Here is a 26,709-nt window from a genome sequence, read left to right on the forward strand (position 1 = left end):
AAAAACGCTTTGGAAATGGTAGACACCTTCCTAGACTAGGAATTCTATGGGGAGCCGCCCAACTACATACAGGGGAGTGCGCAGGAAAACGGGCTTGCGGATTGTAAAGGGAACATGTCTACACTGTTGGCCCCGGGGGTTGGCTGGGACAGACCCCCGGCAGAGGTCACGCTGTTTCCGGGGGGGAGGTGGGCTTGGCACTTGCTCAAGGTCATAGGACGTGGAAGAGGGGAGCCTGGGCTTGAGCCCAGGACTGTCCTCTCCTGCTCCAGGGGATTTTCTTGTCTGTATGGACATTTTTGTGCCTTCAGGTGGCCCTGTGCCCTGACATTTTCCATCCTTAGGAGCCGATGAGGCTCCGCTAGACCTCCCCTTGTGTCCCCAGCTCCTGTGTAAGTCATGATGCCGCAGGTACTGGTTGGAGTGATAATAGCACCAGTAAGACCGTGATCGTGGCTACGCTTTTCTCAAGTTTTATTGCGGGCCAGGGATCAGGCTCTGTATAATATTACCTCATTACAATGATTGAACTTGTTCAGATTGTTCTCCGAGAGGGTAAGGGACTTGTCCAAGGTCCCCCAGCCGTGAGGTGGTGGCATGTGGATTTGAACCTGGACGGGTTGGCTCTGCAGTCTGTGATTCTTTTCCGTTCTTTGTCCGTCGTCCCGACAGTCCCTGCAGCATGACTCCGGCTGCCTGCCGCTGGTGTGTGTGCTCGCTCGATGAGAGCCTTTCCTGCAGCAGCTGGCCCCGTCAGCCCCGCTGGACCCCTGCACGGCCCTGCCCCGCACTTCCTGTACAGCGGGGCTCCCCGGCCGAGCCCTGGACGCACCTCGAATTCACTGTCCAGCGGTTCTGATTTGTGCTGGGGTGGGGGGGTGGTGGTGCCGCCACCCGTCGGAGTCTGCTTGGGAGAGGAGATGAGAAGTGGCGGGGGGCAGCGGTGGGGGCTCTCTGGTCCTCCGGGGGCCTCCCCACCATCCCTGGGCACCGTTCCCGGCTTCTGCATTGCTCTCTGCTCCCCGCTGCCCTGAACCCTTGCCCTGCACCTTTGCCTCTTCCCGCCTGCCCCGCCCCAGCCTCCTCTGGGCTCCTCTAGACCCCACAGGGCTCCCGGCCTCGCACGGAGTCCTTGCATCCACGGCCATCCGTTCGGGTGAGCCTCACCTCCACCTGTCGTGTCTCTCACCAGCAGGCTCTTTACTGACGATACGAAGTCAGTGTCAGGCAGAGAAGGGACTTGCTCAGGGTCACCCATGGGGCGTGGTGGGGGTACTGCAGCGAAGACTGGGAGCTGGGCCCCTGACTGACGCGGGCCCAGGCCGCCGGCCCTTCCCACCTGTACCTCCCTTTCGGCATTCATGGATTCATATATTCGCTCATTCACCAAGCCCATATTTGTTGAGCGCCCTTCTGGGCCAGGCTTTGTGTGGGCTTTGAGGCACCTGAAATGAATAAGGCCGGGGAGCACCCTGCCCTGTATGTGGTAGCAAAGGTGTGCGTGTTAGGCCTGGCACTCAGCAGATACTCCGCACATGTTTGCGGGATGAAGGAAGGAAAGAATGAATGACCGTGTGTGATTATTGGCTCTGGTATATCTCACGCCTCTCGAGCTCTGCCCTTGTTTTCTCTATCCTGGGCTTATGGGCCTTCTCCCGGCTTCTGGCCTCCACTGGGCAGGTACTCAGCCCTGGGGCCCCAGAGGTGGGACCCCCGGTGGTCCCTGCTTGGTTCTCAGGGTGCCCGGGGCTCCCCGCTGGTAAGGGGAGGGACCCCCATGGTCCCTCCCAGGAAGAGAAGGGGCAGCCTTCTCACTGAGGTCGCACTGGCTGGGGGCTGGGGCCAGAGGGAGGAGACCCTCACCGGGGTTCGCAGACTGAGCCTCCCTCCTCCGGCCCTTGGGAGTGGTGAGTCCCCACCAGCCCTGACTCATGAGCTCCAGAAGCCTCGCTGAGAAGGTAGGAAATGTTCAGTTCCCAGACCTGGGGTGGCCTGCGGGCAGCCTGCCCCCGCCCCTCTGGGGCTGATCTCCTTTCCCTTTCTCCTGGCACCAGGCTCAGCCAACTGTCCCTTGCTCGGCCCTTTCACAGATGTCCCCTTTTTGGCCCTCCCAGGCAGTGGTTAGGAGTCGAGATCTGTCGTCAGGAGGCCAACCTCTGCCCTTCCCAGTGTGTGTGACTTGTGTGTGGTCCTGAGTCTTGGCCTCCCCATCTGCAGAGTGGGGACGCCGACCCTACCTTTTGCATAGGGTGGCTGTGATGAGGACACGGGACGCGAGTGTAGGACAGTGCCGGAAACTGCTCCTCCCGTGATCAGTACCACCCAGGGTGTGGGGGTCGGGAGGGGGGAGGCCGAGCCGCCTCCTTCTATCCCTGACTCGGTTTCTACTGCCTCTTCCCTCAAGAGGATGGGGGCCCACTTTTCTCGCTCAGTGTCTCTTGCTGCGCACCCTTTCTGTAGGGTCCCACTGGCCTGCTCAGATTATCATCTTGAATGAAAGCCCTTGCTCATGGGCAGTGGTTCCATGAGGCTGCTTAGGCCTGGGGTGGGGCAATGCATGGCTTTCGAATGAAAAGCGGTGAATCAAGAGGGTTGTGTTACTCCTCTCTTTGCTCGTAGAAAGTTCCGCAAACCCGTATCTTGGGCTCAGGGACTGTGGGATGTATGTAGGTGGTGCCGTGGGGTCCACCAGTCCAGGTGTATCCTCTTCCTCCTGCTTTGAGAAAGAAGCTGGCGGGACAGAGTGGCCCTATCTTACATTAGGCTGAACCGTTTGGGGTGGCCAATATTCGACTTCTTTGACCCACGAAGATGGCAACTTCATGTGGTTCAACCTAATAATACTTATCATCGCTTGTACTGATATTCGGAGACATGTTTCTTTGAAACCAATCTTTTCATTCAGTTGAGCATTGACTGAGCCCCCCGCCGTGTGTTCTGTCTGTACCAGGGGCTGGGGAGACGGTACTGAGCACAAGCAGAGCTCCTGCCCTCATGGAGCTTGTGGTCTCATAGGGGAGCATCCCCGCTGTCTATTGCTCTATAAAAAACCACCCCAAAACTCAATGGCCTAAAGCAGTGATTATTATTTCACATAGCTCTGTGGGCTGAGTGGACTTGGTTGGGGTCCCACTTGGCATTTTTCATGTAGTTGCCGAGTGAGTTGAATCTGCTGTCATCTGAAGGCTCGTCTGGGTTGGATGTCCAAGATGGCGCACTCTCACGGCTGGCGGTTGGTACGGCTGGGGGCTCTGCTGGTGCTGTCCACTGGAGCAACTGCACTGTCTCCATGTGGCTTGGGCTTCTCATGGTATGGCAGCAGGGTACTACTAGGTAGTGTCCCAAGAGACCAGGAGACCCCGTGGAAGCTGCAATCCTTCCAACCTAGCCTCAGAAATCCCAGAACATTGCTTCCGTTATATTCTAATGTCAAGGGAGTCACTGCGGCCAGCCGGGCCAGAGGGCAATTGTGCAGGGGAATTGGATCCCTCTTCCTGATGGGCGAGTGTGGGTCTCACTACCGAAGAGCGTGTGGGATGGGAGGTGTTGCTGCTGCTGTCTTTGGAAAATGCAGGGTGCCACAGGGAGGCGGGGAGGAAGAAAGTTAACCTACCAGAGCGTGAGTGAACACTATGCCAAAGGCACTGGCGGCAAAGGGAAAGGCACTATGGGGTAGGAGTGCTGGGCATCCACGTGACATTGGCGCTCAGGCCTGTAGGGAGCCCCGTTAGCTGGGGGAAGAGTCCCGGGCGAACAAGAGTGTGAAGCCCTTGGTGGGACAAACTTGCAATCGAAGGGACTGGAAGAAGGTCTGTGTGGCTGCGGGGCAAGTGATAAGTCAGTGAGGTCGGCAGAGCCCTTACTGGACCTTCGGGGCCGGGACAAGGATCCTACATGTGACTGTGAAGGGTTTACAGATCCCTCAACAGTTTTTCATCGAGTCTCCACTGTGGCGAGGCCGTGTAGCAGGGTGGTTTTGCTTCAGACACAACTGTGCCTTGCTTTGCACCAGTGTCCTCACAGAAGGTTCCCGGCAGGCAGCAGGTGCTCCAGAAAGGCGAGCTGCTCTTGGCGAGCTCCTGGCCAAAGGAGTGCCCAAGTGCACGTCGGCGTGCGCAGAGGTGTGCACGTCAGAGAACAACGAGGCTGTGAGTTGTCCAGTGGGGAGCGTGAGGCTGGGGAGGTGGGGAGCTTTGTCCATGGGCTCGGTGACCTTAGGGAGAGGTCCCTATTCACCACCGCTCAGCTCCGGCCTTCCCAGGCAGCCCTGGGAGGATTGGGGTAGAGCCGAGGGAGGGAAAGGCTCCAGGGCCTGTTTTCGGGAAGTCCTTCCGAGCTCCAGAGGCCTGCATGGAGAAGAATGAGCTCCTCAGCTTGCTGACTTTGCTTCCTCCGGGCGGGCAGGATGGTTGGAGAGACCAGTGGGTCACCCGTTGTTCAGGCCCAGAGATCACAGTGTCAGAAACTTGAAGCAGCACTTGGGATGGGGACTCAGGGCTGGTGGCGGCCTCTGAGCTCTTGCCTTCTCTGTGCTCCCTCAGGCAAGGACTCGCAGGGCTGGATGAAGGCAGGACCTGGGATGGGCAGGGCCACCCCTGACTAGCGAGAGCTGGATCAGTGGAAGGGGGGAAGGTCCATTCACTCAATCCCCCAGGCTTCCTGAGTAGCTGCTGTAGGAGGGCCTGAGAATGAGGAGACCCCAAGGTGCTCCAGGGGAGACATCACCCTCAGGGCTTTCCCCTCCCGGGCCTTGGAGAGCTTAGGGCTCCAAGAGGCCCCAGGCCTGGGGGAAGGGCGTGCTGCTTAACGTCAGCTTTGGATGACCCCCTAGAGCCTCTGTTTCCTCATCTGCAAATGGAAAAAGAGCACCATTTACTCTTTTCCCCTTGTGTGAGGTTCAGAGCCTGCGGGCAATGAAAGCGCGTTGCAGGGAGTAAAGCTGGAGCCGGATGGAGGGCTTCCTGTTTTGAGGTCCTGATTTTGCTGATGCAGGATACTGAATACTGGGTCTTCAGGGGGGTCCTGATCTCCAACTTCTTCAGGCCGCTGGTCTTTTCTCTCGGGCCGCTTGTCTTTTTTCTCTCTGGCTTCCCGAGGGCAGGCTGGCTGGCTGTGTGACCCCCTGGGACCTCAGAGGATGGGGGTCCCCCACCTTTGCCCGCCTCCCCTCCCCTGCCCCTTTGTGCGCAGCCACCTTGCCTTCCCATTAGTAGACAGTGGCAGGGGAGGTGACAGTTCCTTAAAACAGATTTATACTCTTGGATGACTTTATGGGTTTTTGCCTTATAAAAACCCAAGAGTTGACATCCTGATTTATCTACTCCTGAGTCAACAGGATGTACCAGATTTAAAGAGATCAAATGCATTGTAATGTTTGTGGTTCCAGTTGTGGATTAGATGAGCTATTATGGAAAGTGCTGCCAAGTAAATATGGCAAAAAAAAAAAAAAGTAACAAGGGGATAATTTAAATATGTCTATTAAATTGTGTGTTAAGTAAAGTAGCACAAGTGTGGTGCTGAATGTAACTTATTATCTGGAGAGTTCGTCTAGTAGATAAAGCTGGAACGATGGTTCTTTCCCTCCCTCACACCCAGAACATTTTCTTTTTTTTTTATTAAGGAAAGAGACTGTAAACTAGGAATTTCAGAGACGGGCGCTTGACTGCGTAACCGTGGCTGTGTGATGACTTATAATATTGAAGGCTCCAAATGATATTTCTCATTTCTTTGCTTTCTATTTCTTGTCGCCACAGCAGCAGCCGATCAGATTTCCTGAGATAAATATGCTGCCTGGCTTTTAATGGGATTTCTGTATTGCCGGGAGTTGGCGTGTTCTGATAATAAAAGAACCTAAAAATTGTACATCCCTTAATTGGTAAGAAGAGAGATGTTTTGATGGGCCACAAATGGAAGCATTGATTTTTACTGCCTCCGAGCAGTTGCAAGCAAGCGGCGTGTCATGCCACGTTCCCCACCACGGAAGGCGGCAGCTGGCTCTCCGATGAGCTGATTTGTGTTCGCAGGTTCTTGATGTCGGGTGCTTGGAAGTGCGTGTTTTGTGCAGGTGGGAGAAATAGAGCCCGTATAACATTATCAGTTTCTAAATTGAAATATTTATAGCACTGTGGCTTCCACCTCGAATCGAATGCATTCTTTGCCTCGTTTCTCTTTCTTGCTTTGGTGACTGGTCCTCGGGGGTTTAAAGGTTGTGTGCTGAAGGCTTTTGCTGTAACTGCAGGGTTATATGTGACACGCATCTGTGCACACGTGTTGGCGCACACACCTGTGTGTGTATGTTTGCATCAGCGTCCTTCCACGTAATAGAGATTTCTCTCCTTAGTTCACATCAGTGCTAATTTCTGGATGGGTAGATTGTTTCCCAGGACAGACCGTGGAAGACGTAACACGCTCTTGGATTTTCCAGTTTGAGTCTCTGTACTTTAATGAGGAAGTTTAATCCACTGACATTTATTGGGATTACTGATATATTCTCTGTGTTATATTTACCATGCTTTTTTTGCACTTTGATTTACAAGTTCTTGATGTGTCCTATTAATTTCTCAGATTGAGGCTGTGCTCCATTTCCCCCAGCCGTGCGGGGAAGTGCAGTAGACAGGAGTCAGGATGTCGAGTTAAACGTCTGTCGGGTGCTGAGGATATCGTGTCCCCTTACCTGGGTGTCGGGTGCCTCACCTATGAAGTGGGAATAACAAGGCTGCCCCTCTCTGTGGGCAGGGGCAGGACCGCATGATGGTGTGAGCTCCCTCTTAGCTCTAGAATGTGTAAGCCTGGGAAATGGGGCTATGCATATATAATTGGGGCTTTGAAAAAGCATGTGGAACACTACATGAAATGCAAGGCATCATTATCATGATCCTTAATTCACTTTTCTGTACAGTTTAGCCACTTGTCTGCATAGTGCTAAGCACAGAAGAGGTAATTTATTTTACAGAAATTGGTTGAATGATTCCAAAACTGGTTCTCACCTTCTAGGTTGATCCCAGGGCATGAGTGAGGGCTCAGATGCAGTTTACCTTGTGATTTGACTATCCGTGGTCTTACAAACACACGTGCTTCCTTGATTCCAGGATCAGGACGTCTTTGCCAAGAACTGAGCCAACATCGCCACATTGGGAGGCATGCCGTGTGGACGGTGAACTTGGCTAAGAGATCTCCCTTGCTGTTAAATTGCAAGGCTTTGTGGGCGGGGGGGAATGAAACGTTTAGGTGCATCAGGAGCAGCTGATGGAGGCTCTGGAGAAATGTGTAAGAGAATTGGGTTTTCAGGAGACAAAATGCAAAGGCATTTTCACCTCCGTGATGGGTCACGACCCCCAGCATCCATGCGCAGGGGGAAGATGACAGGAAATCCCCCTAGAAGATTTGCACCAAGAATTAAAGAACCTAGTTGAGAATTATGGCACCACACGCTACAAAAAAAACCCCATATATTAATATACTGAGAGGTGTCAAGAATAATGGACCCTGGGAGGTAGAGTAATTAAATGTATCTTAATAAATGCTGGGCGATTCTTTTAAAACCCTTTCCCAAGACCCCGTCAGCTGACATGGATTGTATTCTTCCTGTTGGCAGGAGGCCTGGAAGGAGAGCCGGAGTGTGATCGGAAAACCAGCCGTGCGCTGGAAGACAGGAACAGCGTGACAAGTCAAGAGGAGAGAAATGAGGACGATGAAGACATGGAGGATGAGTCAATTTACACCTGCGATCACTGTCAGCAGGACTTCGAGTGTCTGGCAGACCTGACGGACCACCGGGCCCACCGCTGTCCTGGAGGTAATGCTAAATAGCGCCGGGATTCTGACAGGTGGTTATACGGATAATTGGACATAGCAACAGCTTGAAGCCTCAAGTGAGATTAAAGAATTAATAATGTAATTTTACAGTTAATGTCATTTTATTGTGGTGTCTTGGGTCCCCTGTATCCGCCTTTTAAATAAAATTAAAAATAAAAGCAACAGCTTTCTGGCAGGCAGGGATTTGGGGGAAGCACCCCGTTGCTGCCTCCCCCAAAACTGCCATCTCTAGAATGTGGGCCCAAGCCGGGAGGGTCTGCACCCTGGATCTCTGCAAGGCCTTTTGGAAACCCAGCAATTAAGAGGTCGTTAGTGCAAAGTTAAGTAGCTTAAGTGTGGAAAGCCGCGTGAAGGAGTGAGCTCGGAGGCTGGGCTTCGATGGGATGGGGGGAATTTCAAAGGCCAACAAGAGCCCATGCAGAAAGGGACCTGGTTCCACCTCTGTGCTCAGCCTCCTGCTTCTCTGAGCAGGAGAGGGCTGGCTGGGAGCTGTTCTGCCAAACCTGACTATGGCCCTGTTTCCTGTGTCCTGGCAGCCTCAGAGAAGGGGGCCAAGGCCACGGTTTTACAGGAGCGATTTAAGATGTCATGAATCATGTATGTCTGTGTGTCTGGGTCCTATGGGGTGGATGGAGTGGGAGAATGGGGGCCTGTGTATTGCCTGGGAGTGTGGCAGCCATGCTTACAGGGGCAAGGGGCCGACACAGTTTCAGGCCCCGAGCGGGGAGTCCAGAGCATCTGTGGTCTGACATCTCTCTCCACGGTGGCTGTTGATGCAAGGCTGCAGATGCCGGTTTGCGGGGAGAGGAACTAAAATCTTAGATCGGTATTCCAAAGGGGACCTGTCTCCTGTTTTGGGGGGGACCTTTGCTGGTAGGAAGCAGGTTGGGATTCAAAACTCTAACTTCTACTTGTCATGCCTTCTTAGAAGTTTGCAAGCCAAGTGTTTGGGGAACTATGATTTTCCCTCTAGTGACGGCTGTACCTGCACAGCCCTGGTTAGACCAAGTCCCCTGTTCTCAACCTCTGGAGGAAACACGTAACCAAAAACAGTGGACCTGAGAGGATTCTCACAGTTTTGGACTTTTGGGGGGCTCAGGAAACCAAATCCCAGTCATTTGGAATTTGTGCAATTTCAACCACAGGCAGAGGTGATGGCCAAGCTTAGGATCAGAATTGGAGGGACATATGGGGTTGGCTTTTCAGGCCCCTCATTTCCCGAGGGGAAATATTGAGGCATGAGAGGGGGTGGTGATTGACCAAGGGCACCTAGGGATTTGGTGGCCGAGCCAGGACCTCTCCAGGACCTGGGCTGTATAGTCTCATTCTGCTCGAGAAAATAGTAGATGGCCTGTTTATTCCTTGATTTGGCCCAGAACTGAGGTAGAATCTTAACGATACGGGAATGAAATATTGTCTCTGACTTGGAAAACAATCAATGAATTGATCTTCTAATTAAAAGTGATTCTCTTTATTTTCGGAGTGTAAAAGAACCCGTGGGGCTCGCCTAGCATCAGCCCAGGCCCCCTCAGGACTCCTGCGAAGTGATGCTGCGTTGGGTCTCTGTGGCTCTTGGAGTGAGGCCCCATGCCCAGCACCACTCAGTTCTTCAGAACCAAGGAGATTCTCTTGTCTCTCTCCACACTTTCGAGAATGGTGGTGTTTCCAGGTGGCGAAGGACCAGTGTGAGGCTTTGAGGCCGAATATCGGGGTGTTTTGCTGGAAATAGTAGCTAAATTGTGCCTTCGGTCCTGGGCAGGCCTCTTTTCCCAGTGGCTTTCTCTTCTCTCCAGAGCTGCAACCTGGCTGACATCATGGTAACTCTGTCTGCAGGGCCTTCAGCCACCGACACTCCTGCCTGCTTCCTAGCAGGACCCCACTAACGACCTCCATGGGGACGTGGGAGCCAGGAATCCCCAAGCCCTGGAGCATCGGAAGGGAGTCAGAAATTCCTTAAAGGAGTATGGGAAACGACCTTGCCTAATAGCATCCCTGAGAAATTCATTACCGCCCAGTAAAGGTGTGACCCAGTCTGGAGAGTCTCCCTGACATGGAAGTAAAATGTCAGGAGCGATGTTCCCCCAGGTCTTAGGTTCTGAGGATTACCCAATGACAGGATAAACCACTGGGAATTGTGTGCATATTATTCAAAGCAGGTCCCTACCTCGGCCGCCTGCACACTCTGATCTGCAGTGGTTTCCTACTGTGTCCCCAGAGATGTTTCTGGAACTATTGGGGTGAGCATTGGGGCCTGTCTGACTGAGGGGGCTCTGATACCCACTCCAGTCAGAGCTGTCCACATTAAAAAGTCTTTTATATATTGGGCTTTAGCACAAGATGTGTGAAAATTGGCTTCTGCTTTAAAAACTTGGAACTGGCACCAAAATGCAATAGCAGGTCCTCCCAGGCCAGGCTCAGGGGGCTGCTGGATGCTCACCATTGGCCATCCAGCCGCTGGACTAGGGACGAAGCAGGTGGGCAGTGTGGCCACTCTGTCACCCCGGAGGGAAAGGTGGACCCTCAACAGCCCGACAAAGACCATTTCAGAGAGGGCCACGCTCTGCTGAGGCTGGGCGGGCTCTGGGTGCTCAGCAGATGTTTCTGAGGGAAGAAACAAGTCTTTTTTGGAGGGAAGGCAGGGGGCCCTCTCTGCTTTTGAGAATTTGGGGCCCAAGGGCAGCACCACCTGTCAATCCCGCTGTCCACTCCTCCTGGCATCGGAATTAGGCCTTGGGTGTGAACAACACTCGTCCCCACTCATCCCCTGCTGGGGGCAGTCACTGCTGGAATGTGGAGACTGCACACCCCTCACCAAGCAGGTGTGTCCCGGGGAGGTGGGGTGTGTTTGTGGGGCGCCATCTTGAATGTGGTTCTTTCAGAAAACTGCTTTAAGAGGGTGACCTCTTGGCTCTTTCTGTGTCTTTCTGTGGCCGTTGGGGTGGGGGTGGGGCAGTGCCTCATTCCATCAGAATCTGGGAGAGTCGCTGAGGTTTGGAGATTTTCCGAGGTGGTGGGAAGCTCCCCACGGAAGCGGGGGGACTCCCTGCCAGGATGGCATTGGGGACATGCAGAGGGAGGACAGGCCCCTGAACTCTGCCCTGAGGAACCCTCACCTGCAGAGATTCTGGAGCTTGAGAAGGCCCCCTCTCCATTGTCCCTTCGTGGGAGGGGTTCGGCTGGGGCCAGAAGAGGCTGTTGAAGCGTGGACTTCAGAACCCAGCCCTCTTTCTCTCTCCGTCTTTCTCATTATCACTGTCTCTCATTCGTGTCTGAGGAGAAACCAGCCTTAAACCCACAAGGCATCAAATGTTGCATCCTTAGGACCCGACATGAGATAAGCCAAGAGCTGTCCGCTCTGTGGATACTCAAATCCCCAGGAGCTGATTCCTCCTTGTTCTCCTCCAGACCCGGCCCACAGGGTGACATGTTTACGGGCTTGGCGTCGGGGGCATATGCCATTTTGCATTCTGCATTTGTTACTGAACGTTTTCTGAATGGATTCCCATGCTGCAACATGATCTTCTCCATTATCAGCAGCACTCAAGCAGATGAAGCTTGGGTTGCAGGTCCTGTGTCCATATACTACAAAAATATTAAATTTAGACCGGTCCGCCAGGGGATGCGGATTTCTACAACAGAGTGGACAAAGGCTGACTTGATGCCTATGATGGGCTTGTCTGTGCCTCATGGAGCATCATTTGTGGGCCCCAGATGAGGAAATGGCCAGAGCATTTGGTGGCTCTCTGAACTGATGATGGAAAGTCCCCCTTACTTCGGGCCCCGCTAACTGGAACGATGTCAGAACAGGGAGTGAGCTGAAGTTTACGTTGACCCAGTTTGTGAAGTGTTGGCCAAGCACGTGTGGACCCTATAAGCGGTGGCAGGGGGTGTTTTTCATCATCTTCTAGAAGCCCAGAGGACTTCAGTTGCTTTAGAAAGTATCTCTGGGAACTTCCTGGGGCACCATGGAAGCAGGTACGAGAGGTTTGATTTACCCAGGGGCTGATTCCAATTTTTTATGTGCTCACTGAAGCAGGTCAGCTGTGGACCTTCAGTCTGGATTCAGGTGGAATGTTTTACGGCTTTCTGGTATGAAGACTACCTTTTCAGGAGACTCTCTGATTTAGACTGACTGCTACTTTGGCCCAAATTAATGAGGCTAAGTGCCCGAAGACGTTTGGGTGCTGGATCTGTGCTGTTATAATGCTTTAGATCCTACTCTCGTAGGGACGTTCCTCCTCATGTCAGGCCTGGGCTGTCGGCAGGGATGTGCACTGTGCCAGTCATGGAATAGGGCAGGTCCCCAGGGCCGGAGCACCCGACAGCTTTTGGAGATCTCTAGCCTCTTCACTAAAGGCGCACCACTGGTGTGATTTGGGTTTTCATCGTAGGTAGGGAGAGGTAGGCAGATGGAGTCTCTTTAGAAAGACTGAGATTTCTGACTCTGGGCCCGTCCAGGTACTTGCTCCATAGAGTAGAAATTGTCTTCAGGACCAGGTTGAAGCCAAGCATTGGTTTCTTCCTCCAGGCACCATTCCGTGATCTCCGACGCAGACCAGGCTCCTCACTGGGCACAGAGAGGCATCCTTGAAGCACACGGGGTCCCTGCCACCCCCCCCCCACCCCCCAGGGCTCCACATGTGGGCCACAGCCTCCCTGATTGCTGTCCCCACAGTCCCACCCCCGACACAGTGCACAACACGGGTCAGATTCTGTGGTTATTCTGCAATAGTTTTTTTTTTTTTTTTAAGAGTTTATTTATTTGAGAGAGAGAGAGAATGAATGAGTGGTGGGGAGGGGCAGAGGCAGAGGGAGAAGGAGAAGCAGACTCTGCACTGAGCAGGGAACCCGATGTGGGGCTCGATCCCAGGACTCTGGGATCATGACCTGAGCTTAAGGCACACGCTTAACTGACAGCCACCCAGGCGCCCCTCTGTGATAGTTTTTAATGTGTTTATCGCCGGTCTCTCCCACTACTGTTGAGCTTCACGAGGACAAGAGCCGTGTACGTTTTGTTTCCTGTTGGGCCCTAGCCCAGTGCCTGGCACACAGTGGTGCTTAATATGTGCTTGTTGGATGAAGGAATGATCCCACCTGGTCCTCCTAATGGTCCCAGCAGGGAGATCCCATTTTTCACCATCCATCCCCATTTCACACATCGGGCAGCTGAGGCTCAGAGAGTGAGGGGATCTTGCTGAAGGTTAGAGAGCTTGAGCTAAGATTCGAGGTCTGAACAGCTCACACAGAGAACATAGACTGGGGACAGTGAATGATTTCCAGCTAAATTCCAGACAGACATGGCTTTTTTGAATGCTCAACTTAAAAAAAAGAAAAAGATGGAGACGGAGAGGGATTTGTTCAAATAGCAACAGCAAAAAAATGAGCTCCCTGTGGGTTAATTTTGCTGCTCCCTCTTTGGCTGCCCCCCACTTCCTGAGGACTGGGACCGAGGAGTGTTTCCCCAGCCCCTTCGGAAAGGCAGACCCGCCTTTTCTGGCCAAGGTGAAATGCTGCTGTGTAAAAAGCCGGGTGGAAAGTTAATTACACCCTGGTTTGTTCAGCTGTGGCCAGAGTGACCTGTGGGCCCTAATTACAGGGCTGGGGCTTGCGGGAAGGTTGGCACCTTTGCCAGCCTCCTTCCTGCCCGCCGGCTGGCGGGATCTTGCCTTTGTGTGCAGGCTCAGGCCCTCTCTTGCTCCGACAGCATGGGTGGGGGCCCTCCCTGCCTTATTGCTTGGGGCGCCCCTCGTACTGGTTCCATTTGGACAGAGCGGAGTCGGCACGGGCAGCCGCTGGGCAGCGCAGTGCCAAGTGCACAGGTGTTGGGCGCCGCTTCCTTCTGCCCATGGGGAGCATGCACTGCGCCTTGGTGTCAGCCGGCGTCCCGCAGTGCAAAAGGCCTGGGGGCTGGAGCACAATTAATACCCTTGCATCAAGAGCTTTCCTGCATGCAAACAGCATCCGGCTAGAAAACGCGGAGCAAAGAAGGATCCTGCTCACGGTAGTCAGAGAATGTCTAAAGACCAGGCAACAGACCCAGGAAGCCCCTTTCAAATGTTTGGAGAGGACAAACAAACCAGCAACATCAACTATGGAGGGACACAGAAGAGACTTCACTAAATGAGGAGGCAGACTCTTCTTGGGTGGAAAGATTCAATACCGTAAATAGGTCAATTTCCCCTGGATGAACCTGTTAACTTTACTTAGCCCCTGAAAGTAACAATGGGATTTGTTTAGAAATGGACGAGCTGATTCTAAAGTTCATCAGGAAAATAGGCATGCAGGGAGAGGAAGGAGAATTCTGAACAAGAGGAGCGATGGGGAGGGCTGGTAACCAGACCAGATTTTAAAACACATTCTGAAGCCCAGGAATCTAAGTGGTGTGGGATGGATGAGGGCCCGGAAAAGAGAGCAGAAAGGGATGTGAACAGAACTGGAAATGTAGTGTATGAGAGAGGTGTCACTGCATCTCCGTGGAGGACAGATGGATCACTCAGTAACCGGGATTGGGGTGACTTGTAGCCATTCTGGAGAATGGAAATGGGATCCCTCTCCTCCGAAAGCCAAAACAAATCCCAAATGGATCAGAAATCTAAACAGAAAAAGAACACTTGAAAATACTAAAGGAAAACATAAGTGGGTTTTTAAAGAATATGATGAGATCAGAGTGGGGAAGCCTTTTCTAAATATAACCGTAAACCCAAAAGCCATAAAACAAAAGACAAATATTCGACCACCTAAAAATAAAACATTTCTGCATAGCCAAAACCACAATAAACCAAACCAAAGACACATATCACGGGCAAAAGATATTTTTCCTTGATGTGTAAGAAACTCCTACCAACACTAAGAAAAGAACCAATAAATCAACAGGAAAGCAGGGCGAAGTCTGGGCTGCCTGAGGTCAGCCCCTGCTCAGAACGGTTGGTGCCCCACTGGTCTTCAGATATTTTGAATATCTCCCGTGCGCAAAGGACAGAAGTGGAACCAGAAAGAGATACACTAATGAGATCTTACACATTGAGGAAGGAACCTTCTTTAGAAGAGAACTGTCAACTTTGTTTTAAAGATTTATTTATTCATTTGAGAGAGAAAGAGAGAGAGAGAGAGCGAGCGGGAGTGGGGGAGTGGGGGCGGGGGGAGGGGCAGAGGCAGAGGGAGAGAGAGAGAGAGAGAGAATCTCAAGCAGACTCCACACAGAACCCGATGACGAGGGGCTCCATCTCACTACCCTGAGACCATGACCTGAGCCAAAATCAAGAGTTGGACGTTTAGCCGACTGAGTCCCCCAGGCACCCTGAGAACTGTAAATTTAGACCACAAGAAACTACCTACTATTTTTAACCTACCAGATTGGCAAATATTTACAAACCCACTGTGCTGGTGAGGACATATGCCTTGATGCCAGGGCTTGTTCTCCTCTCTGTCCCCAGGGTAGTGTTGGCCTATAGCTAGAACACGTAGTAGGTGCTCAAGAAAAGTCTGTTGCTCTTGTCGCCAGGGAGCCACAACCTCCATGAGGGAAAAGCTGTCAGCAATTAGGCAGGTATGAGCTTGTAAAAAGAAAGAATCCGTGAGCCATGCCTGGACATAGTAGGTCTTCAACGAATGAATCATCAGAACGGGGAGTTACAGAAGGAAGAGATGCTTTACTCATTGAGCAAGTATTGAGCATGTGCTATGTGTAGGGACCCTTCTGGGTGCTGGGGATGTAGGAACTGTTTATTTAAATAAAAGGTAACCCAGTGGAGAAGGTATTCACTTCACAAAAGCATTCCGTGACTTGTAAGGTGACGTGCCCTGGGTGGCCAGGGTCTTTAAAAGATGCTTCCAGGGGCACCTGGGTGGTGCAGTCGGTTAAGTGTCCGACTCTCGGTTTCGGCTCAGGTCGTGATCTCAGGGTCATGGGATCGAGCCCCGCGCCAGGCTCCACGCTGAGCGGGAAGTCTGCTGGAGATTCTCTCCCTCTGTCCCTCCCTCCACGCCTGCTTGTGTGTGCCCTCGCTTTCTCTTTCTCTAAATAAATAAATAAATCAGAGATGCTTCCACGTACAGAGATGTCGTCTGAGGGGGTATCCGAGAGGATGCTGACTGTGAGCGCTGTCCTGTGAGCGTGCTGCCATTTTGGAGGAAAGCGGATGGGCAGGGTGAGCCACCGGCCAGTCTGGGTCTGCCCCGCCCGTGGTGAGATCAGAACCTTCCCTAAATTGCCTGCTCCCTGCCCTCCGAGTTCCCCACCAGAAGGCGCCTGGGAAGTCAGCAGGCTGCTTGGGACCGTGGTTCTCTCTGGGCTCGGGCTGTGCCCTGGCTCCTGGTGGTCATGTGGAGGGGAGTTGCTTTTCAGATGCTGGTGCGATTACTCACCTCCTGTGGGGCCCACAGGTTTACAGAGTGTATCCCCCTTGACTTGATTATGTGGAGCGAACGCTGCTATCACGTTGGAGGGCCCGTAGGTCTCTCCAAAAATTGGACACCACATCTAACAGTGTAGAGGTCAGGGGTCAAGGTGGGAAGAATCCACATGTCTCTTGGTTTCCACGGGAAACGGTGTGTCCATGCGTGTGTTCTGAGGTTTCTGAGGGCTCTCCAAAGTGGAGAGGATCTTTTCCTTCTGTCCCACGCAGCTAGCCTGATTACCCCGATGGGTTTCGGAATCATTGCGCCCAAGGGCGGGTTCCTTTGTGTCCGGGGTGGGCCAGAGTGGAATTCAGGTGAGGTGCCCGACACGGGGAAGGCGTCTGCTGCAAACCCCCTGGGATGAGCCTCAGTGAGGGGACCCTGCAGAGGCCTTGCAAGAGTGATGAGGACTGGCCCGGGACCGGCCCAGTCTGGATCCTGGTTTCCTCTCCTTTCCTGGCAGCAGCCAAACCTTCCGCTGGCTTCCTGTTGTTCGGGCCAGGATGTACACCCAGCGGGACCTCAAGGTCCTGGGAGGAAAAGACAAACCCCAAGCTGGCCTTCAGGCTGGTTGCGTGTATATTTCTGAGTCCAACCTGCTGTCATCCATTTCAGCTTGGAAGTTTCCAGAAGGTACATGTCGTGCCAGCAAGTTGTGATACCATACCTACTGTGAGCCTGGGGCTGTGTGTGTGTGTGTGTGTGTGTGTGTGTGTGTGTGTGTGTGTGTGTGTTTGTGAGAGAGCGAAACAGAGAGAGAGAGAGAGAGAGAGAGAGAGAAAGTTTCTATTAACAAGGAATGTATAATCTAGCCGGAAAGTGAAGTCGCCATGATCCTTTGGGCTGCCTGGCACATAGTAGGTCCTCAATTAACGTGCTATGTGCATACTCAACTCCAGCTGACCGGCAAAAAAATGCAGATTCATGGGCTCAGGGAACTGAGAAGTAAGTCTGGCTTCAAGCATGACCCTCCAAGGACATGCTCCAAGGCTGTGTCTACAAACCCCATCCCCAGGTGTTCAGGACTCCACCCTCCTGCCTCAGAGAAAGAACAGCCTCTTTCTAGTCGCCAGGACAGGAGTCCTGGGGTTGACTCCTATTGGAGTAGCCATGACCAAGGCTCATCCCCGAAAGCGTCCCTGAGGCTGGGGGAGACAGACATGCGTAGTAGCTCAGGGTGGTGGCAGTCAAGGGCACCTCCATACAGACCATGGGGACTGAAAATTGGGGAGGGGGCTCCCAGGATGTCTTCTGTAGGAGGAAGGCGTGATGTGCAGGCAAATACGAAGGAATACAGTCGTTGAATCAAATGCCAGATTGCCGAGTATCGATGGTCAAGTCCATTCACTTTGCTCTTGATGGAATCTAGCCATCTCATCTCAGGATTTTAGGGAGGCAGACGTAGAGTGCTCTGTTAAAGGGTGTTGTGGATTCTGAGCTCTGCCTACATCTCTCCTCCCGCCCCCTCAGCCTGCCCCGGAGCCCCCCAGGCAGTCTGAAAGCCTGGACTGGGCCAGGCTCTTCAGTGAGGTAGGACTAGTCCAAGGTCACACAGGGAGGTGGTAGCTTAGTGAGTGCGCCCCCCTTTCCCCAGGAGGTGGCTGGTAATACCCGGGAGGCAGTGCAGCTCCCAGGATGGACAGGGGACTGGTGTGGGACCCACAAACCTCACATCATTTGGACTGGACTTTTTGTTTGCTTCTTGCGGAGGAGTGACTTGGACACTTGAATTCTTATAAACTTTGTGGAAGTTGTGCTCCTCCCTTGGGGGGTCCCACAGAAGCTGGCCCACTCTTTCTTCCCTGATCCTCTGCCTCTTGGCCCTTTGGGGGCAGAGTTCTGGGAGAAGCAAGTCATGCCCTGGTGGCATCCCCCGGCTGTTGGGCCTCCAGGACATCGTGTCCAGGCCTTGGACCCCGGCTGGAGAGAGTTGGTCTGGCCTTGAGGCTTGAGTGGCTCAGGTGCCCAGATGGTGTGGAGGGGCAGCTATGAAATCAGTCTGCTGTGCCGGCTCATGAGAAACCCAGGGTGACCCCAAGTCACATCACCCACCATCAGCTTCAGGGGGAAGGAGGGGGACAGATAAAGTATTCCAAAGTTGCAATAACAAGATGTTTTTCTTTGTTCTATAGGTATTTCAGTAATAAGTGTTTTCCCCTAATGGATACGTATATGGCTCCCAAATCTCAGCGTCACTGAGCAAACCCAGGGTCAGTTATGCGGCGCTCTGGCAGTCCCTTTCCCGTCAAGACTACAGTTTCATTAGCCCAGCCCTCCTTGCTCCTGTCTGCTACCGCTGTCCCTGATGGTCACAGGGACCGGAACCCTCGGAGAGGCCCTGGTGCTTTCTCCCGCAGGTGCGTGTGGATTCCTCAATCTGTTGGGCGTAAAGACCTGACAATTGTGTTTCCCAAGTAATCAATCTTGGTTTCCTCCAATTTGAGGTTTGAAAAGCTTTGAGAAATGCCTGTCAGTGAAGATCGGAATAGCCTCCAGCTGGATCCTGACCTGGTTTTGGGGTACAAGGGGCAACTAGAAAGTATTGTTCTCCGCGAGTCCTTTATTAGAGCTGAAAGCTATCGGTGGTCTCTTCCCGTGTCCCTTACTTAGGCTACAACTCCCCGCGCCCAAAAGAAGAAAGCAAACCACTGCTCAGAAGAAAAATGTGTTCTTTAGAATCACAGCACCCCCTGGTATATATTCATTCATTCATAAAGGACCTACTATGAGCTGGGAACTATTTTAGACACAGGGGATAGAGTAGTGAGTGAAACGGACAGTAGTTCCTGGCCTTCTGGAGCTTACCTTTTATAGCACCTAGCCCCTCGCAGGCTTTGGCCACGAGATTCTTAAACTGACCTGCATGTAGTTATTTTGTTCTAGGGAACCGCCTGGTTCCCTCTGTGGTGTAGCTGAGTGCTGGCCAAGGCCCGTGTGAGCAGTATGAGCGGGAAAACAAACAGCGGCTTCCCTGCCAAAACGGTTAGCGTCCTCGGAGGCGGTGTCGGCAGAAGCAGGATGAGGAGGCGAGAGCTCAGTCCGATGTGTTGCTGGAGAGACCGGGGCTGGGAGGGGTTCAGGGGAAGATGGAGAGGGGGGCGGTCCTCAAAGCCACACCTGCAGTTTGGGAAGTTAGGCTTCTCGGTGGCTGATATCAGAAAACTCAACCCTATTTTGCTTCAATCAAGTAGGGGAATTTAGTGGCTCAGGTAACTAGAAAATCCAGATGTAGTTAGCACCAGCTTCAGGTGCGGCTACATCCAGGGACCCTGGCGAAGGCTTTGGAACCCAGTCTTCCTGCATCCCCTGGCTCTGATGAATGTTGTGTTGGCTTTTGGCTCAGGCAGAATGGAGTGCTCTGAATGGCAGACCCAGAGATGTTCCCCAGAGGAAATCAGGGTGCTGCTAGCAGAAGAACGGGGTGAGGGGGGGATGGATGCTATTAGGCAGCATCAGCCCGAAGAGGGAAGGAGCTTATGCCATTTAACCAAAGAGTCCAGAGTAGGTGACCTGACCTCAGGGGTGGGGATGAGCATGGCCAGTCCCGCCAGTGCAGAGGCCATCTGCTCCTATGAAGGTGAGCCAGTGGTTGGTATCTTTACTATCACTTCTGGGTAAAATGCATGGTTGGACGGGGCTGAGCAGTGGGAGCTCTGGTCGAAGCTGGGCATCAAAGCAGTGGGGGAGCAAGGGGGAGCAAGAACAAAATACAAAGTTGCTCTTCATATGTGGGCCAGAGTGGGTGTCCCTGTGGCCCCTTGAATTGGTCTTGGTTCTGGCCCTTAGAGCACCAAGATTGATGGAGAGAGGGGTTCCTCCGAACCTTGAGATCCTGTGATTGGCATCCCTCAAATGACACCCTAAACACGGGAAAATAAAGAACATCCCCAAAGAAAATGAAAAATCAACCAAATTTATCTCCTGCTGCCTCAGGCGTGTGGTTCAAGGAGTGCAGCCAGCAGGGGATCGGCCTGGCCTGGCCTTAGAGAGGGACTTAACAACTGCTTGTGATGCTGCGGCGAAGGCTTGGTGGGGCTGCGGGTGCGGGTGTGGGTGCGGGTGCGGGTGGGGGCGGGGCCGGGGGGGCGGGTCGGGGGGTTTCCGGACCGGGAAAGGAGCAAGGAAATCCGAAATTTAACTCTGGCACTGGTCTAAGATAAAGCCGAACTATTGGTTGAGTGTTTTGGCAGTGTTTTTAAACACTGTGTGTGCCAGCTTAGGGAAAAAATGTACAGGGGATTATAAAATGCTTCATTTTGTGTTAAACAGTTTTATTTTGGAGTTGACTCGCTAGAATTTGGCTGCCTTTGGGAATGACATCATTGCTCTGGGGAGGGGGTCATCTGGGAAGACTGGGTCTGTGGGGCAGCTGTGCCGGTGGGGAGGGGTGGCCACTGGCCTGGCGGGAGCACACCCCCCCGGGCCCCTCCCCCACCCCGCCACCCTGGACGCCCGAAGTCCCGGCCTGGCCTAGTGGTTGGCTGTGTGATTGTCAGCACTGCCAAGTGGCAGAGGGTGACAGGACCAGATCTCCTGGAGCAGGTCTGACCCCTCGGAGGGCTGGTAGGGGCTGAGTGGTGAGGAGGTGGCAGGAAGGTGGTGGAGGGCAGGGGGTAGGGGGACTGGGGCGGAGAGACGGTTGGCATCTGTCTGTGGCCTTCCAGTTGCTTCCCAGCATCTGTTCCCAGGGCTGCTTCCACCTGACTCTGCCCCTCTCCTGGTGCACTTAGGATGAATCCATTTCACGGCCCCGGGCCTGCCTCTCCTACTCCCCGTGGGTTCCTCCTCCCGAGACTGCTTATTCCTGCCCCAGGGCCTTTGTTCCACCTCTTCGCTCCACCTGGATGCTCTTTCAGGTTTGCACGAGGATCTCCCCTTCGCTTCCCCATGGGGCTTAGCTCCAGTGCCCCCTGCACAGAGAGGCCCTCTTTGACGCCCCCACTCCGCAGCCTGAGTAGTTCTCCTTCACCGTCTGTCAGATCGTCCCCCTTGATTTTCTTTCTGGTAATTCTTTTTATTTCCCATTTTCTTTTTGATTTTTTTTTTTTTTTTTTGGCTTGGCTATTAGAAGTTGACCCTCTTGAGAACAGCGGTGTGCTCTCTTTCTCATGCCTGTATCTGTCTCTGGCCTAACACGGGCCCAGCACATAGTAGGTGCTCGGGAAATATTTGTTGAATGATTTTGTTGGACGTGGTGACAGGTTGTTCCATTTGTCACTGCTGTGGCTGGCTAAGGCCCAGGGATTCTTGTGGACAGTCTCCCGTTCTCTGGAGAGGAGCCACCTTGGTGTACCCCCAAGCACACACCTCCCTTCCTGGCCTCAGAAACTTCTTCCCACCTGCACCCTGAGACCATAAGACAAACCAGAGGATGTATGCCGCTCTTCCAGGGGATAGGGATGTTTTGCATGCTGGACCTCTAGTTTTTTATGAAGTCCCTACTACGTGCCAAGCCACGGTAGGTGTTAGGGATATAGCAGGTCCCTGCCCTCGGGAAGCTTTTGTTCTGGCAGGGGAGATGGGTAATGAAGAGGTAGATGGACAAATGCCTAACAAACCCTGGGGTGCACATGGGGAGCACGGGAAGACCCAAAGGTCCCCGGGGTGGGATTTGAGGAGCACCGGTGGAGTGTCTGCATGTCGTGGGGTCCGGCCAGGGTGGTTTGTTCTCCCCACGGTGGGGGTGGCAGACCTGCAGGGAGAAGTGCTGAGTCACAGAGGGAAGGGCCTGGGGAGTCTGGGACGGGAGGGGCGTGGGTACCTAGGGAGGCTTTGCCCTCCGACCACCTTTGCCACGGGCCACTTGCCTCACCACTGATCTTGGTTTTGGTTTTTTTGTTAATCTCTTGTCACTCTCACTGATGACATATTTTACACCGCATCCTCTAACGGCTTTTTATCACCATCTTCACAAACACCTTGTGTCGACACATTTACTTAAAAATTGTTTAAAACATACCCCTTAGTCAGGGTCCCAACAGAAAACAGATGGTACATTCAAACGAGGTAATTGAAGAGCATTTAATAAGGGGCCCTTTTTACGGAGGTGGGTAGGTCGAAGGGAGGCCAACCGGGATGGGCGAGCATTTTCTGGACTTCCTGGCCACGTTGGAGAACGTAATGCGGCACACGGAGGGGCTTTTGCTGGAACCCGGAGAAGACTGCCCCTGTAGCTGTGAGCTCCCTGGTGACAGGCAACCTGCGACAAGCCAGGGAGCATGCCAGGAGAATAAATACCCCGACTCTTTCCCTTCCTACCCTCCAGTCTCTGCCGGACCCCTGGGCTAAACCTAACAGGAGCCCAAAGCAGAGGAGCCTGTTGGTCAGCTTCCTGGGACACAGAGCGGGGTGGAGAAGGGAGGAGGGTGGATCCGGAGGGGCCAATGACCAGCGCCCTCTGCATCGCCCCTGCCCCTGGGGCCGGCTTGGGTGCTGCTGAGAAGTCAACTTTTGGAGATGAACCCCAGTTTATAAAAGGAGAACTTTTCCCGTGTGAACTTGTTTGGGGGCGTTGGAGCTACGTGTTTGTCTTGGAGCTTGGGGCTTTGTCAGGTTGCCGTGGGGCTTTTGGCTTTTGGTGTTCTCTTTCCCTGGGACGTGGTACTAGTCTGTGACTCAGTCTTGCACCGTCAGGCTGCAGATTATGGGAACAGAGGAGCAGATCCATCAGATGTGAGGCCTGGCTCCTGGCAGGTAGAGCTGTTCAAATCACGGTCTGAGCTGCCAAAACTTTGTTATTTGCATAAATGGAGAACGGAATAGACTCTCGTTCCGATTAACACCATTTACTGCTTAACTACTGGAGAAATTGGCAAGGAAGGCACTCTGTGGCCGTCACCCCCCTCAACGGTGTCTTTCCATTTATGGCTTCACTGGGGACAATGGCAGGGGAGAAGTCAAGGAAAGCAGGAAGGTCAAGGATGCTTCTGAGGAGCCTCTTTGTTCATTATGTATTTATACTGTGCATGGCTTCCATTGGCTGGCTGCACCGCTCCCGGGACCCCCAGAGGATAAGGCAAGGGAACCTGTGCTCCGAGCACCAAAGCTATTTTTATTTGTGCGCAGGGCAAGGTGACGCGGCTGCTGCAGGCCGAGGTTCAGCTCTCCCTGACACACAATTGGATATTAAGGCGGAATTAGAAGCTTGAGTCCAAGGAGATCCCTTGTGAGTGATGCATTCAGGATGGCATTATGACTTTCCAGGCAGCTTCTGCGGAGAGCAGCAAGGGTAGATGAAGGAGCCGTTTTGGGGGGCAACCCTGGGGCCCCCCAAGTAGCCTTGTGTTAGTCTGTGAGTCGATTGCAAATTCTTTCCCCAAATCAAATTCCCTTCCTGTTGTTTCTTTTTTTCCGTGACACGTCCCCACTGGACATTCAGAAGCGCTTCCTTCTCCTCTTCACGGAGCTTGGCGTGGCTCGCTCGCCCACCCACCCGAGCCCCACCCTGGCCTAGCGCCCTGGAAAGTCCCCGTCTCTGCGGTGAGTCATGGACTCGTCCAGTGCTCTCAGCGTCGCCTCACCTTTCAGTGAGGGGCGGAGGAGACTTTCCTCACTCTTTAGTTAAAAAACATTTTTAGAGATTATTAAATAGCACTAACACATAAATGTATTCCATTTGTGAAAGTTTCAGATGCAGATTCGACTGAAGTCTCCATCCTGCCCACCACCACCCACCCCACGTTAATTTGCAATCACTAGTTTGGCTGGTGTACTTCAAGACCTTCGACTCCAAACTTGCATAATACTGTGTTTCATAGATTCCAGGACACACTTTAACATCTCTGTCGTCGAGATGAATCCTACAATTAGTGGCTGGTCATGGTTTAACTGATAGTTTTTTTTTTTCTTCTTTTAGTGGTATGTCAAATAGTGGTGCCTTTTACAACCCATGGGGACTTAGATTTGATGAAATATGGTATATGTGTATCCATAGAAACAATGTCATATTGATTTTTTATTAAAAAAATAAATGATACCATATTGGATCTATCATTCTGCAATGGGTTCCCCCCCAATACTATGCCTTAGAGAGTTTTGCATGTTGGTATATAGATCCCCCTTATTCTTTAACTGCTGCATGGCATTGTATAGCGTGGATGTGTCATGGTTTATGTAGCTGGTCCCCTGGTGATGGGCATTTAGGTTGTTTCTAATTGTTGGCTGTAGTAAACATTCTTGTACATGTCTCCCTATAGGAGCACTTTTTCTATGGCTGATAGTGAGAAAGGAGCATTGCTGGGCCCAACCTTTCTTGCATTCCATTCTCTCTCATACATTCTTTCCTGTCCCATCCCATCCCATCCCATCCCATCTGACCCACTCCATCCCATCCCATCCAACCCACCCCATCCCATCCCATCCCATCCCACCCCACCCTACCCCATCCCACCCCACTCCATCCCACCCCATCCCATCCATTGCACCCCATCCCACCCCATCCCATCCCACCCCAGCCCACCCTACCCCATCCCATCCCACCCCATACCACCCTACCCCATCCCATCCCATCCCATCCCATCTCATCCCATCACATCCCACCCCACCCCACCCCACCCCATCCCATCCCATCCCATCCCATTCCACCCCACCCCACCCCACCCCACCCCACCCCATCCCACCCCACCCCACCCCATCCCACCCCACCCCATCCCATCCCATCCCACCCCACCCTATCCCACCACATCCCATCCCAACCCCCCACCCCACCCCACCCCACCCCACTCCACCCCACCCCACCCCACCCCATCCCATCTCATCCCATCCCATCCCATCCCATCCCATCACATCACATCCATCCCGCTCCATCCATCCCACCCTGTCCTTCAACTATAACCCCAGTACTGATTTGGTATCAGATACTGTGCCAGATCAATTTTGTGGCTTGAGGTATCCACAAAAGGGAGTCAGATCCTGCCCCTGGGAAGTTATAGTCTCCCTGGGAGAGTAGGCATGAAATGAGTCTTGGATCAAAATTCCAGAGCATCCCCAAGTTCAGCCTGGGGGTAGGAGCACAGGTGTTGGTGTGGTTCTGAGGAAGGCATCTCGGCCCTCATTTTATACCCATTCTGGGTCCCCTCAGGGGCAGTAAGCCCCTTAGGAACAGCAAAAAGAGTGCCCTTGCACTGACACATGTCACCCCTTTACTTATCTGGGGCATAAGTGTGAATCTTCCCCAGTTGTGTTCTGAAGGCTGACACGTGTTCGGGCTGTTCTGGGGGCAAGGTCCCGCTCTCGTTGTCCGTCCTTCGAGCTGAGTAGGGAGAAAAGAGCTGCCCACCTGTCACATGACACCTGGTCTGTTGTTCATGAGGGTTCTGTGGCATCTCTCACTGAGGATGCAGGAAACCTGGGGTGGTGGGGGATGGAGGCGCCCGAGGTGGTTGGAGCCTCCCTCTCCTGCTCTGCCCAGGAGGGCTTGTGAACAGAAAGTGCCAGGGAGGCTGTTTCCAGTGCATATGGGTCACTTGGGACCTTGGAAGAATGCAGATTCTAATTTGGCAGCTCTGGGGCGGGGGAGGAGCAAGGTTCTGCGTTTGCTCCCAGCTCTCGGGACGCAGATACTGCTAGTACCTGGACCGCACTTGGAGTAGCAAGGACTTTGGGATCACTCAGCAAACGGTGGAGGCAGGGAGGACCGGGGAAGAGGGGAAGGAGCGTTTTGGTGGGAGCTGGGGTTTTTCTAGGGGCCGAAGCTGGACACATCTGGCAGATCTCACCTTGGGGGATTATAAATCCTTTGACTTTGCACTTTTGGCACACCGGCCTCCAGCAGTTGTAGCCAAGTCAAGGGAGAATTTGTCGGTTTGCTTACAGCTGATAGATTTGTGCTAGAATTTCCAACCTTGGGTGGCATTTGAGCAGGATACTTCATCATTCTGAGGGACTGTCCCTTGCTTTACAGGACATTCAGCACCCCTGGTCTTGCCCACTAGATGCCAGCAGTAACCTCCCTGATTATTGTAGCACTTGAAAAGGTGCCCCCAAGGGAGCTATTGCCACACGTGGTTGAGAGCCACCGAGCCTGACATGGCCGTTGTTGAGGGCAGGGACCGTGGCCTGGTCTTCACGTCCCTAGAAGCGGGCACCGTGTCTGGCATGGAGAAGGAGCTTGATCAATGTGTGTTGCATTAGAGAACATAGCATGCTGGGCACTAAGGGGAATGCGAGTCCTAATAATCCTGTGTACTTCAAGGAAAAGCCACATTGTGTGCCCCTGCTGCACCCAGCAGGGGGGCACCCACTGAGGACAGCACCATCCTGACCCGCGCCGTAGGAGGGGGACACAGGACACGGAAGTGAGGGAGCATTCTGAAGTTCATCTTTGTTTCCTTAGCTTCCCCCAGCACTTGGAGGCTCCCTTTTCTCACGGGTTTCTGATGTATCTGTCTTTTCTGGGCAGAGAGGCTGGAGGAGAAGGTGTGTCTTGTTCATCCTTGTGTCCTTGAGGCTCGGCACGTAGTAGGCTTCTTGCACAGGTTTGCTGGAAGAACGGTTTCA

At 53.1% G+C, this 26,709-nt stretch overlaps 1 protein-coding gene across 3 annotated transcripts in view; it reads left to right on the forward strand.

The window, feature by feature from the left end:
• ZNF423 (zinc finger protein 423) overlaps positions 1–26,709 on the forward strand; it is a 324,559-nt gene that overhangs the window by 101,140 nt on the left and 196,710 nt on the right. For all 3 annotated transcript variants that reach the window (XM_036106326.2, XM_036106327.2, XM_036106329.2), the window contains exon 3: positions 7,595–7,795. In XM_036106326.2, coding sequence (XP_035962219.1) covers positions 7,595–7,795 — 201 coding nt within the window. The remainder of the gene's footprint in view (positions 1–7,594; positions 7,796–26,709) is intronic.

This window comes from Halichoerus grypus, chromosome 15 (assembly GCF_964656455.1).
Source record: "Halichoerus grypus chromosome 15, mHalGry1.hap1.1, whole genome shotgun sequence".
Classification (NCBI taxonomy): domain Eukaryota; kingdom Metazoa; phylum Chordata; class Mammalia; order Carnivora; family Phocidae; genus Halichoerus; species Halichoerus grypus.